At 46.6% G+C, this 12,684-nt stretch overlaps 1 protein-coding gene across 1 annotated transcript; it reads right to left on the bottom strand.

Annotated features, from left to right (window-relative positions):
• Positions 1–3,346: 3,346 nt before the first annotated feature.
• Positions 3,347–9,453, bottom strand: LOC120677684 (DNA topoisomerase 1 beta-like). Its single transcript, XM_039958856.1, has 16 exons — positions 9,231–9,453; positions 7,440–8,688; positions 7,116–7,310; positions 6,922–7,002; positions 6,626–6,685; positions 6,444–6,538; positions 6,199–6,355; positions 5,936–6,061; positions 5,398–5,478; positions 5,209–5,299; positions 4,994–5,127; positions 4,569–4,637; positions 4,394–4,483; positions 4,204–4,307; positions 3,948–4,116; positions 3,347–3,852 (listed from the first exon to the last, which is right to left on the bottom strand). The coding sequence occupies exons 2-16, from the start codon at positions 8,631–8,633 to the stop codon at positions 3,784–3,786; spliced, it is 2,715 nt and encodes a 904-aa protein (XP_039814790.1). The 5' UTR covers positions 8,634–8,688; positions 9,231–9,453; the 3' UTR covers positions 3,347–3,783.
• Positions 9,454–12,684: the final 3,231 nt, after the last annotated feature.

Genomic DNA, 12,684 nt, shown 5'->3' with positions numbered 1-12,684 from the left:
TGTAATGAGATCCATCTAATTAAAGAAAACCATACCAAGAAAATATTGTATAGGAAAACATATAGAGCCAATCAAATATACACTAGAGGTTACTTTCTAGTTCCAATGTATATGCATTCACTGAGAATTCAGAAAATCAAATAAATAACACGTTTTTCAATCATAATTGCTAGAAGTAATTAGGTGTAATAAAGATGTTTGTTAGGCTAAGTAATGTGTTTGAATTTTTCTAAAAGAACACTTATTTTAGGATTGAATAAGTATATGTGATCGTACCTGCACACATTTGACAAGTTTATGTATACATTTGTATATTTTTGCAACTTGTTGAACTAAAATGATACAACCATACAATGTTGGGTGCATTTTAAGCTTGCGGGTCTCAAAATAAATTTAACTTATTTCGAACATATCATAACTACGTAAATAATAAGATTCAAGTAATGATGTCCAAAACTTATAAAGAAAATAACCATTTAGCTTGTGAAATAATTTATATTTTAAACTAGTCATAATAATTTTTATTTAGAATAAGATTAAGTATAAAATTATTTTTAGAGGTTTATACATCCAAGTTTTAGGGCTAGAGAGAGAGAAGAGTCCCCCCCAGCTCGGCAATCAAGGACGTCCAATGCTCATTAGACTGCAAGCGGGGCCCACTTGCCAAGTTAACGAGGTTGGCAAGCATTGGTAGTTCAGGGAAAGTTTATTCTTCTCTTTAGCATTATTAATTGATATTTTATGGTTTATCTAGTTGATGTTTTTTGCTTTGGTATATATTTAAAAAGTTTATCAAAATAGATTAATTTTGTCATGTGATCTAAATGATTGGCATGTCTTCTCTAGAAGGTAGTATAGCACGGATCACAGTTCTAAGTGACAGAACTATGAGGAACACAACAGAGTGTTCATGTTTACACGTTCTCCTTAGATGTTTTCGCCAAGGTTTTTTTTCTAAGGGTTAATTGGATCTGTGCCATTGTAACTTTGCTGGTTTTGAACCGCACCATTACTATTCGCAAAACTATGCAACTGTCATTACAATTCATCTGATGTTTGGAATACACCATTATGTACGTCTGACGCCGTGTGGAGCCCAGTTGCAGACATACGAACACGTCTCCTCCCCTACCGTATTTCCGTATGGACCCTTTTGCCCCCCCGGACTCCTCTGCCTCACACGTCGGTCTGCAATCCTGCTCACCTTCGGGCGGGCCCCCCTGCTCGTCGCTGGCCGAGCGCGCAGGCCGGCATCCGCGTGGAGCGAGCCGCGCCGCCGCCGGCCGAGCGTGCGGGCGGGCGTCCGTGTGGAGCGAGCCACACTGCCGCCGGTCGAGCGCCACCGTCGATGGAGGAGGGAGAGGACACGCCCACTCCACCTCCGGCGGCTCCACCCGCGCCGACCGTAGCCCCGCGCGACGGCGCCCTTCGCAGCCCCCCCCCGTGCTGCCTCTCCGTGGATTCCCGCGCGGCGGCCGCTGCTTCCTCACATCGAGCGAGCCACGCCGCTGCCGGCGGAGCGCGCGGGCGGGTGTCCGCATCGAGCGAGCCGCGCCGCCGCCGGCCGAGCGCCCGGGCGGGTTAGGGGACCGCCGCCGCGGGAGGCCGAGGTGCTGGAGGTTGCGACCGAGCTCGCCGCGGTGTTCGCTGCCATGAAGGACGGCGGCGGCTTCGGGATGCTTCGGGACGGCGGCGGCGGCCGCTGCTTCTTGCACAGCGGCGGCGGTGAGAATAGGCAGAGCTCGCGGCCGGAGCTCGGAACCGGCGAGCAGGAGGAGCGCGTGGCGGCGAGCAGGGCAGGTACAGCAGCAGGAGGAGCGCGGTGGCGGCGAGTAGACCTGGGCATCCTCCGGGCCGGGTCGGGTTCGGGTCGGGCCAAAAAAAACCCGGTGTTTTTTCTAGCGGCCCGTGCCCGACCCGACCCGGTGGCCGGGCCGTAAAATTGAGCCCGCACCCGACCCGACAGCCAGTCGGGTCGGGTCGGGTTCGGGTCGGGTCGGGCCGGGCCTATGTAAAATGTCGGGTTCCTTCGGGTTTTTCGGGTTTCGGGTCAAAATTTTTAGCCCGTGCCCGGCCCGTCAGTCATACCGGGTCAAAAATTTTGACCCGAGCCCGCCCATCAAACTCTTCGGGTCGGGTCGGGTCGGGCTATTTTCGGGCGGGTTGGGTCGGGTCCGTCGGGTCGGGCAGCCCATGCCCAGGTCTAGCGGCGAGCAGGGGGGTGGGCAGCGGGCGAGCAGGAGGAGCGCGGCGGCGGACCGGCGTGCGAGCAGGAGGAGGTTATGGAGGCAAACGAGGAGAGGAGAAGGAAGGGGATGACATGTGGGGCCACATGTCAGTGAGTGGAGAGAGGGGGCAGGGGCGTATGGGTACGCCTGCAAGTGGGCCCAACATGGTGTTAGATGTACATAATGGCGTATTTCCAACGGAAGGTGAATTGTAGTGGCACTGGCATAGTTTCTTGAGAAGTAATGGCGCGCTTCAAAAACGGTGAAGTTATAATGGCATAGATCTAATTAACCCTTTTTCTAAAAGCATGCAACGAAAAGATTCGTCCGGTGCAAAGCTGGGTATCCGTGAGGATGTGGGGTTAAGCCATTGTGTTTATTTTAGACCAAATATGTTTGTATTCCTGATTTTGATGACTGAATTTCTAAAATGGATAGACCAAATAAGCTTCTTTTGTTTCTGAACGTATCATCGACAGGTTCTACTCTTTATCTAGACACAAGATCATAATGTTCAAAACATCATTTTACAAACATTTCTTCATCTCCATAAGGTCTTGTTCGGCTAATTCCCTCCATGATTTGTTCATCTCCGTAAGGTCTTGTTCTAATTCCCTCCAGGATTTGTTCATCTCCGTAAGAGCTTGTTCGGTTAATTCCCTCCAAAATTGGGATGAATTAAAGGGGATTTTGACTTCCCTTCCAACCCCCTCCAAACCGAACAAGACTAAGGCGGTGAGGCTCGCCTGACGTCAAAGTCAGGTGATGTAGTCACTAACTAGTGGGCTCAGACACTGAGCTGGCCCACGCCTGACGTCAAAATCAGGTGATGTAGTCACTAACTGGTGGGCCCGGACACTGAGTTGGCCCACATGTCAGCGACGACGTCTCAAAGGAACTCGTTCCGACTAAGGGCCCGTTCGTTGTCCATTCGGAGCGTGGAACGAGGGCTGAAACTAATCCAGGTGATTTGAGGACGTGGAAATAAATCTGCTGTTCTAACTGAATCGTTCTAGGCAACGTTCCTATGTAAACGAACGGCCCTAAATGAGACAAGGACACGGTCACATGGACAACATGAAGCAACGCAGTCAGCACCCAACGATGGATCCTACATCTTTAATCAAAATTTACACCTCAGCACTTCTTCAATTACCATCGAACGGTTCTCAGGTACACCATACATAGAGACAATATCTTCCTCGGTGAAACGAAACCTCATGACCCAACACAAATCGAGTCCCACGAGATCCACCACTCAACTGGTCATCTATATTTGAGATTAACTCGGTATAAATTAAATGTCCATCCGTTATCGAGCAAAGCTCAAATTCCTCAGCCAAATGCTACAGAACTTAACGCAATGGAACGGTGGCAAGTACACCAAGAACCAACAAAATAGGAGCCTACAAAGAGAATGTCGAGTGCTTCCTTCGTTCCAGGAGCAGGGGGGGCTTTGAAAAAACAAACACCAAGCTCTTCCTTTCCTAGCTGCAATTAGTGTCCGGAAGAAGGGCTGGAAGCTGGATCAAACATGGCAACCAATAGTGCTCTACTAGAATCTGAATTCCGGATCAACATCCATTGCCCATCCGAATTTCGCAAGAAGTGATTTGTTGAAAATCTGTCAGCAAAATCAATATTCAGAACAGGTTCAGTAACTGTGTACATTATCAATAGGGAAATTAGAGAAGAAAAAATGTTATCCCAAGACTGTACCTTCTCGATGGGGACTTCATGGCGTTTGCACCATGCCACAGTAATTCTAGGATCAAGGTAGTTGATCTTTGATGTTCCGAGTGCAACTGTCTTCAAATCCTCTTTTATCTTCTTATCCATCTCCATCTTCTCAATCTTGGTTTCAATAGCTGCTATCTTCTTTTCAATCCTGCAAGTGGATTTTGTGATATTGTCTACCTGCTGTCTTCATTTATATAGATACACAAAATACAATAGGAAGTGTTTGAGGTCTCACTGTTCAGGGGGAGAGTTCTTCTTTGGCTTCCCATCTTTATCATTGCCCAGAGGCTTTCCTTTCTTTGCTTTGCCCAAGTCAACTTTTAACTCATCTCTCTGGGCCTGGAGAAGACAAATAGTATGAAAAAAGACTTCAAGAAAAGGCGACGGCAGAAGCATGAGTTCATAACTTGCAGTAGAAAGCCAACCTTTAAATCATCAATCTTTTCATTAAGTCTGGTCATCTGGGATTCATGTGATTTTGACACACTACGTTGATGGTTACAGATAATGGCAACCTGAGTTTGAGAAACGGCAGTCCAGCGTCATTAAAAGTGGTGATACAAGTACTTCATTTTTTTTTCTTAGTGATATAGATCATACCTCTTTGTTTGCGCGCTGATATACAGCAATTTTCTCAAGAAGAGTTCCATCTTCTGTTTCCTTGTGCAACTGGAATGACAGCGAAAACACATATATGCTTAGCTCATAACATAGCATGGTAGTAACATGAAAAAATAGCATATCTAACAATTTTAACAGAATGCAAAAAATCAGATAACTGTTAAAAACTGAAGATAAGACAAAATCTGTATAACACTGACCAAGTACTTGCAGCTAACTTGAGATGCACGAACAAGTACTACAATTACAAACAGTGATACTAGAAGAAAACAGTACAATCGATGCCCATAAAGCGCCTTACACAAAACAAAATCCAATATTTTCTTCAAACATCTCAAAGCATCTGTGCAAACCTAAATAGTTTGGAATAATAGGGAAACCTGGTAAAAGTTGCTTCAACTTACAATGTCATCCAATGTGATGGAAGCATTATATGTACGGAACACTTTTGCAGTAAGCCCAGGCATCAGGTCCTTCAGGTGTGCATTTAGCCTAGTTGTATCAAGTTTGTCAAAGAGATCATATCCCGGTGGCTTTCCTACAAGACCAGAAGTATTAGGGCAGAGGTATCGGAGATTTAAAACAAATGAAATGGAAGAAAATAATAATAGCGAGATACCACGGTGGAAACCCTCAATTGCCTTGTACACAAGTTCTTCAACTTCTACGGTGTTAAAATATCTTATAGAATCTTTACCCAGAAAGTCAAACTGTAAAGTTAATGCAAAATCGTATATTCAGACTGCATCAGAATTAAGAAGTCATATAGTCATATTGAGTAAACATGCTGAATATTGAAAATCAATACCTGGATCTTATTTGGGGGCAAACAAGTAACATTATCGATTTTTAGCGTACAGCAACCAACAGTTTCAGCTTCATCATCATCCTGAAAAATGATTGAAAATTACTAATAAGAATAAGAACTCATGTTGACATACTTCAATGAAGCGAAAAAGGCAAATAGTAATGCAACAAGATTATGGCAGAAAGATGTATGCTGAAGGAAAAGGTGTATGCAACAAAACTCATGTTGGCATGCTTCAATGAAGCTAAAATAGTATTGAGCAAAATCATGTAAAATTGTGGTGGCCAAAACACCACAGCTAACCCTTCATACAGCAGCCTTGATGCAATTTTTTTATTTTTATAATAGTTTGTTGATGCAGATGAGATATTGCGTAAAATCAAGCATAGCTCTCTAAGCTGAATAAAAAGAAGTTACGCACACATTTCATGTGTAAGAAACTAAATTACCGACCGACATCACAAAATACATTAGTACACTATAGAATGAAAAGAGCATCACTCATGGCTGCTGAACACAGGTTCCAGTAGGATAATACCTTTTCATTGCCTGCCCTAAGGGCTAGTTTATCTATAAGGTATGTTGCCACGGCAATTTGCCTCTTTGTCTCATCTTTGCTTCTGAAATCCTTTGTGTAGTTGTCTCGAATGTTTTGTATGTGATCCTGCCAATGACAGGTCCAAAAACAATTATATGTAAGAGCAGACTCAAAACATACTAGGGAGTTGGGACTAAAAGGCTCTGTCGTTCAATCTGTTACAGATTCAAAACATCCATACATACAAAACCAAACTTCCCCACCTTTAATTTTCTGGACTTCTCATATTTCTCTTTGTCACTTTGCCCCTTAAGTGAGCTACTTGCTGCCAGGAAAACATACTTGAAATCTTTTTGGCTAATTGGATCATTCCAAAAGGCCAACCATGTAACAGTATTGTCATGTTTAATTTCTTTCCAACTGCAGAACAGATAACCAATCAAAAACTGCTTGCACGCAAGCAAACCAAACATAGTTTATACACATAAATGATTAAGGAAAATGGTACCTTTCTCCAGGTATAGGACACTCAGGGACTGGAGCGCCTCTTCCGATATTTATTGTAATATCACTTGGTTTGATGCGCCGCTTCAGTTTTCCCATCTGAACAAAATGTAACAAAGAGCCTAAAAAAGAAGGCACCCACATGAAACGGAACACATGTGTATTTTCAGGGTACTATATCAGCACCTTTGGATGTTTTCCACGTCCCCTGAATAAGCCAGGTGGTTCTACTCTGAAATTGCCAACCTGACACACAAATAGTTTAGCCAAGTAAAAATGCTGGCAAAATGCTCTTGAAATAGTAGAGGAAGTAAGATAATGGGACAAAATCAACAGTAAACTTTCACTAAGGAAACTGATACATTAAGTACACCATTCTTTGAATGTGGTGCAAGAATTTTAACATGGTCAACCAAACAATCCCTGACTAGTAAAACCAAGTATTGATCTAATCAAACTATGTTAGTGTATAAAAAAGCTACCTTCTCTTTAACACCATTTACAACAGCCCACATGTACTTGTCCTCTTGCTTCAACTTCTCTTCCCGCAATGCTTTTTTCTCCTGTACATGATTTAATCACAATGAAGGGGCATTCATAGGACATGGATTTGGAATTCATTTTGCTAAGAAGTAAGGGGTGCAGCTTTATTACAACAAATTTCACAGGCAGTTACCTCTGACGTCATCTGCTTCTTCTTCTCCTTCTCTCTGAGGTGCCATTCATATATCGGGGTGAAATCACAAAGCTCAAATTTCTTAATAATATGGTTTTTACCAAGGATTTTTCTCCAATCAGTGAAAAAGTTATCGATGAATGTTTGCATGGTCGCGTACTCAGTGTCTTTCATCACAGCAAACATTGTTGCAACCTGTTACATAGAGATGCAGAGGAACAAATGAGAGGATGCTTGATTTGGATTTTGGAGCTTTTTATGACTATCTTGTTGCTACATATCAAAAGTTGGAAATAAAGCAAGAAAGATCATTAATATTATTACCTCCTCTTGTTCTGGTGTCAGATCAACAGGTTGCCCATTGTAAAGCATTTTGACACCATGAGGCTTGTACGGAGGAGGGAAAATAACACCATTGTGCTCCAAGGTAGTCCATTTCTGTCCACCACCAGATCCAGGAGGTACCTTCATTGTCTTTGAGAACTGAGAGTTTTTCATTGTCTTCTTTGTCTTCACTTTCCGTTTCATTTTCTTGATGTTCTTCTTTGTAGAAGCAGGACTCTTCTTCACGACATTCTTTGCAGATGGCTTGCCTTTCGAAGACTCACCCATCTTCAGCCTTTGTGCAAGAGGGGTGTTGTCATTGTCATCTGCCTTGATTTCCCTTTTAACACTTGCTGAAGCTGAAACATTTGAAGGTTTTGCCTTCTTGAGAGCTAAACTTGTTTGATTACTGTTATCTAGAGGCCTTTTACCCAAACTCCGTGGGCTGTTTGTATCATTATTTAACCCCTTGCTGGAAGAAGCCGATTTTAGGTTTCTGCTTCCAGAAACTTTTGAAAATCGGGCGGCCAATGGCTTCTCATCCTCTGAATCTTCAGAGACATTACCTCCACGTTTTGAAGCAGCATTAGTGGACAGCCTGCTTGCCAATGGTTTATCATCATCTGAATCTTCATCAGGCTGCTCAACTTTTGCGGCAGTTTTCTGCAAAACAGGCTTACTCGCGCTGGTGGAAGACGTCTTGGATGAATTAATCTTGAGACTCAACGGCTTGTCGTCTTCTGAATCATCTGCTTTCTCAACAACTCTCTTTAACTTCTTCTCCTCAACTTTTCTCCTTAACCCAATTGGCACCTCATCATCCGAATCATCAGAGTTCTCTTCTTTCACAAGAGGTCTTTTCAGTTTACTCTTGTCAATGCTGTTACTCTTTGAACTATTCTCTGCCGAACTGTTTGGCTGGCCAGACCCAGAAGGCCGATGGTTCGGGCTGGACGACGGCGGCTTCACATGCAGCAGCCTCGATGCACTGGCACTCACCCCGTTCTTCTGCTGATTCGGAGCCACAGGCTTCGAGGTCCTGACAGGCACCCCAGCGCTTCCTGACGAACCCTCCTGCTTGGAGGGGGTGGGCCTGCTGCTCTTCATAGATGCGCTCGACCTCTTGAACGAAATCGGGCCGTCTTCGTCGTCATTCTCAAATAGATGAGTTTTATTAGGGTTGACAACAGCCATCGCTCCCCCGCAGTGGCCTGCCACCACCGGATTACGAGGACCGAGTCAGCCACGCCTGCAGAGGGGCAAACACAGTTCATCCATGTAAGCAACCCATCGGGGAGAAGAAGCCATTAGACTAGTGCAACTGATAACTTGGATGAAACAGGGAAAGCTAACAAAAAAAATAAAATCAGAACGGCTGTTCGTCCATCCTAGACCCAAAACCGCCCCGGAATTGAAATCAGTTTTGCCATCATGCCCTGATGCGCCACAATCGCCACGGACGCCGCGGCAATCGCCTTACACACCCACGCCCAATTTTGGATTAGAAAACCCAATTTGGATTAAGAAAACAGAGCCCCCTCCCCTGATTGACGCCGCACTAGGACGAGCCAGCTCGCACGAGATCAACGCAACGCAACCAACGCCCTCCCGCACCATCCCCCGCCAGATCGACGCGGAGCTCCGAGGAACCCGCCCTCCTAGACCACCAGGACGGCGCGGCCCTCCCCCGATCCACCGCCCGCGGCCGCGACAGCGCGGCGTCCCGCGCGACGGGGAACGCGCGAGGGGAACAGAGAATAGGGAGGAGGCGGAGACGGTCGAGGGACGCACCGCGCGCGCGGCGGCGCAGGGCAGGGCAGGCGCCCCCTCCGTCGTCGTACGGATCCCGGCGGCAAGGGCCCCTCCCGAGCGAGGCGGAGGCGGCGGCGGCGTGTCGAGCTAGGGTTAGGGCGCTGCGCTCGCTTATCTATCACCTCTCTCCTCCCGTCTCGCGCTGCGGTGCTCGGCTCGCCCCCCCGCGCCCGCTCGCTCGTATTTCTATCCCCCGCCTCGCCTGTCCGCCTCGTGTTTTTTCCCACCCCCTCTCTTCCTTTCTCTCTCGACGGCCTCGCGGGGGGACTCCCACGGCAGAGAGAGGGGGAGGCGTGACGGGCCCACCTGCAGCGACGCTGGCGAGGGGAGAGAGCCGGAGGCGTGCTGGGCCCGCCGGCAGACAGACGGGGAGGAGAGAGAGCGCGGTGGGAGGCTGCACCGGTACAAGGTACGTGGGGCCCGCGTGCAGGGACACGCAGGGGTCGTGCGCGCGCTGCGTGGCTGGCTGGCGCACGGCTCGCGAGCCGTGCGGTGCACCGGAAAGGCTCCCCGGGCCCACCATAGACGGGCCCACGTGTCAGTGGCTGTGCGTGTGGCGGTTCCGGATCAGGATATGCGGCGTTGTGCGGGTGCGGGGGGTTGCGTTGCGTGGAAAGCCTCCGGATGCGAGCTTCGGGATTACGCTTCTCCTTCTCAGGAAAATACGTTTCCTGTATTGGAAAGAGCGTGGAGATCAGGCGCGTCACGTCGTGCGCGTTCCATAAGTTGTGGTAGCGTGGGAGGTGGGTCCAATCCGTGATCACTTCATCGATTTAACATTTTTAAGACGGGGCTGGATCGTGCTTGAACGAACCGGCACAAGAAGGTGCCCATTTTCATTAATAAAGAAGGAATAAATATAAGTAGGTAGTCATGAAAGACTACATACAAGAAAAATAAAAAACACAACCAGAAGAAAAGACAACATTAAGACGTGCGACGTCCACCAACAAACACTCTTAAAAAGCCGCCGCCGAACTCCCGCCGTGACCTCGCGTCAACAGAGAACCTAGAGAAGAAGACCGCACCGCACCAAAAGGCCACCGCCGTGCGGGGCCCATTGCCGAAGTACTGCTGCAGAACCGCACTCCACCTAACAGGATGATAACACCAGATCCGGACCTCTCGCAGGCTACATCGCAGTCTCGCAAAGGCACAAACGCGCGGGAGCCTTGCCACATCCGTCGTTGGACTCCACCTCACTCTCGTCGCCTCGAAGAAAACACCGCACGCGGGGGCCTCGCCACGTCCGCCACAACACTCCATGCCGCAGATCCATTTCAGAAGCCGCCATCGGGATAGAGGCGGAGTTGCCCCGCTTCCTAGAGCCTCCAAAGAACAGCCATGCCCCAATCGAAGACCGACATCACCTCGTTGCACCACCCGCGAAAAAAGACTCCCGCCACCATGCCAGCAAGCCAAGGTAGTCGCTTGCACCGTCTTCCGACGATGTTCACACCGAAGTAGTCCAGCAGAGCTGAGCCACCCGCCGCAATCCGCTGCAAGCCAAGTCGCATGATGTCGATGCCGCAAGCGCCGACACCAGACGCTGTCCCGCACCGCACTGACAGTTGCCTAGCAACGCCAGCCGCCACGGTCCGCTGCCAGCAGCCACACCGACAAAGTGAGATAACCCCCGACCGCCACCAGGGTGCGAACACCACCACACGAGCTTTGCAACCCCATGAAGCTCGCCATCCTGCACTAGACCGCTCAACACCACCACCGAAAAGTGCCTTCCATGAGCTGTTGTCACTGGCATGCCAAAGCAGAATTGGGTCTCAAGAAACAACGCCTCTAAAGAGGGGACGACGCTTCATATTTAATCTAATGGATGGTGGCTTCAGCCAGCATGTGCTTGTTATAGCTATGAAAAATTTATGTGGGAACTCGGATTGAAGAAAGCTTATTTATTTTGAAAAGAGAGTTTGGCATATAATATAACCATGTTGTTCAAACTCAGTTACTCAGTTAAGGATTGGGGCGCTCAAGGGTGATGTGTGAAGAAGACCACAATGGATGCTTAGCTTCACCATCAATAAAAATGGGAAGAGTGGCAGCTCAAGTTATCCGTTTTGATTCTTTACTTAAGGCTAACTATATCAAAATGATAAAGTCAAGTAAAATAAGAAGTGCTTCACCATCCGCCCTACCGTTGGAGAACATAACTAAAATGTAGTAGTATCTTCGTAAATCCATAGGCTATCGGTTGGTTTCTAACTCACAAGTCTTCAATCCGTTTGATTAGTTTTCCATAGACCTGGACAGTTTACTTCAGGTTCGGGTCAAAATATATTGGCCCGTGCCCGACCCATGATATGGTCGGGTCGGATTCGAGTTAAGTCTGGTTGGCTCGCATTTTTTGTGCAACTTTTTGGTTGCTTTAAAAAAATTTTAGTTTCGGATCAAATATTTCGGCTCATATCCGACCCGTCACTTGTTCGGGTCGGGTCGGGTCGGTTTGGGTTTTTTGAACGGGTTGGGTGGGTTTATCGTGTCGGGTGGCCCCCCCATCTGATCTAGCTTTTTTTGGCCCTTGTAAACTTTACAAATTAATTGTAGTTGTAGTAATTTTTTAAGTATGAGATATATAGCAAAAAGAATATACATAAGAAAACCAAAACGATTTTAGGATGGAGGGAATATATAATTATATTTCTAAATAGAAATGACACTTATTGACCTGTCTAAATTGGACATAAGTACGTGCTAGCGGAAAATTGATTACATTAAAGTCAATGTCCATAGGGTTTCATGACATAGCGATGAGAAAGAAGGATCAAGTTTGATTGAATGAGAGAAGACTTATCCTATGGAACTCAGCTCGTACAGTTATCCAATTTTAAGTTTTGGTAACTGTACGAATAAACTATGGACTGACATAGCTTAAGACAGTATCGATATGTGTAAAGTCCAAAATTTATCATCTATCCCAAAGCGTAAGAAAAGAGCAATTAACAAAAGACAGCCAATCCATAAGCGAGTCAGATGGATTATCCATAATCTTTTTCAATGTTTTCGTGTGGCATGCACACGTCACCCTCATCATCGCGCGCGCCCTCGGTGTTATCGAAACCTTGTGCAGGGATCGACGAACCCCATGGAGTTCTAACTCCACCGATAAAATAGGTTCAAATTACCGATCTGCCCACTGCCTTCTTCTCTGCTTTTTTTTTTTCTTTTTGGCGAGGATCTGCCTGCAGCCTTCTACACAGTCTAGGACAACTCCCTTATCAAGAAAAGTAGCACTCAAAATTGCGTTGTTTTTCTTTTTAAGAAAAACATCTGTATCTCTATGCAATTACCACGATGGATAGAAGTGGCCTGAAAAACAGTTTGAATTTGCTCCCGGAGACAAACTAGAGCTAATGAAATAGTATAACGTGTTTGGGATTCCGCTAAAATGAAATAAAAGAATAATGTGCCTCTTAGA

This window comes from Panicum virgatum, chromosome 6N (assembly GCF_016808335.1).
Source record: "Panicum virgatum strain AP13 chromosome 6N, P.virgatum_v5, whole genome shotgun sequence".
NCBI classification, from domain to species: Eukaryota; Viridiplantae; Streptophyta; class Magnoliopsida; order Poales; family Poaceae; genus Panicum; species Panicum virgatum.
Note: the sequence above shows the minus strand (reverse complement) of the source record. Positions and strands in the feature narration are given on the sequence as shown.

Excerpts from the sequence above, each read along its gene's own strand:
- LOC120677684 (XM_039958856.1), bottom strand. The coding sequence starts at position 8,633 with ATGGCTGTTGTCAACCCTAATAAAACTCATCTATTTGAGAATGACGAC. Across the intron at positions 7,311-7,439 it reads TGACACCAGAACAAGAGGAG|GTTGCAACAATGTTTGCTGT; the intron begins GTAATAATATTA and ends TCTATGTAACAG. Across the intron at positions 4,308-4,393 it reads AAAAGATTGATGATTTAAAG|GCCCAGAGAGATGAGTTAAA; the intron begins GTTGGCTTTCTA and ends TGTCTTCTCCAG.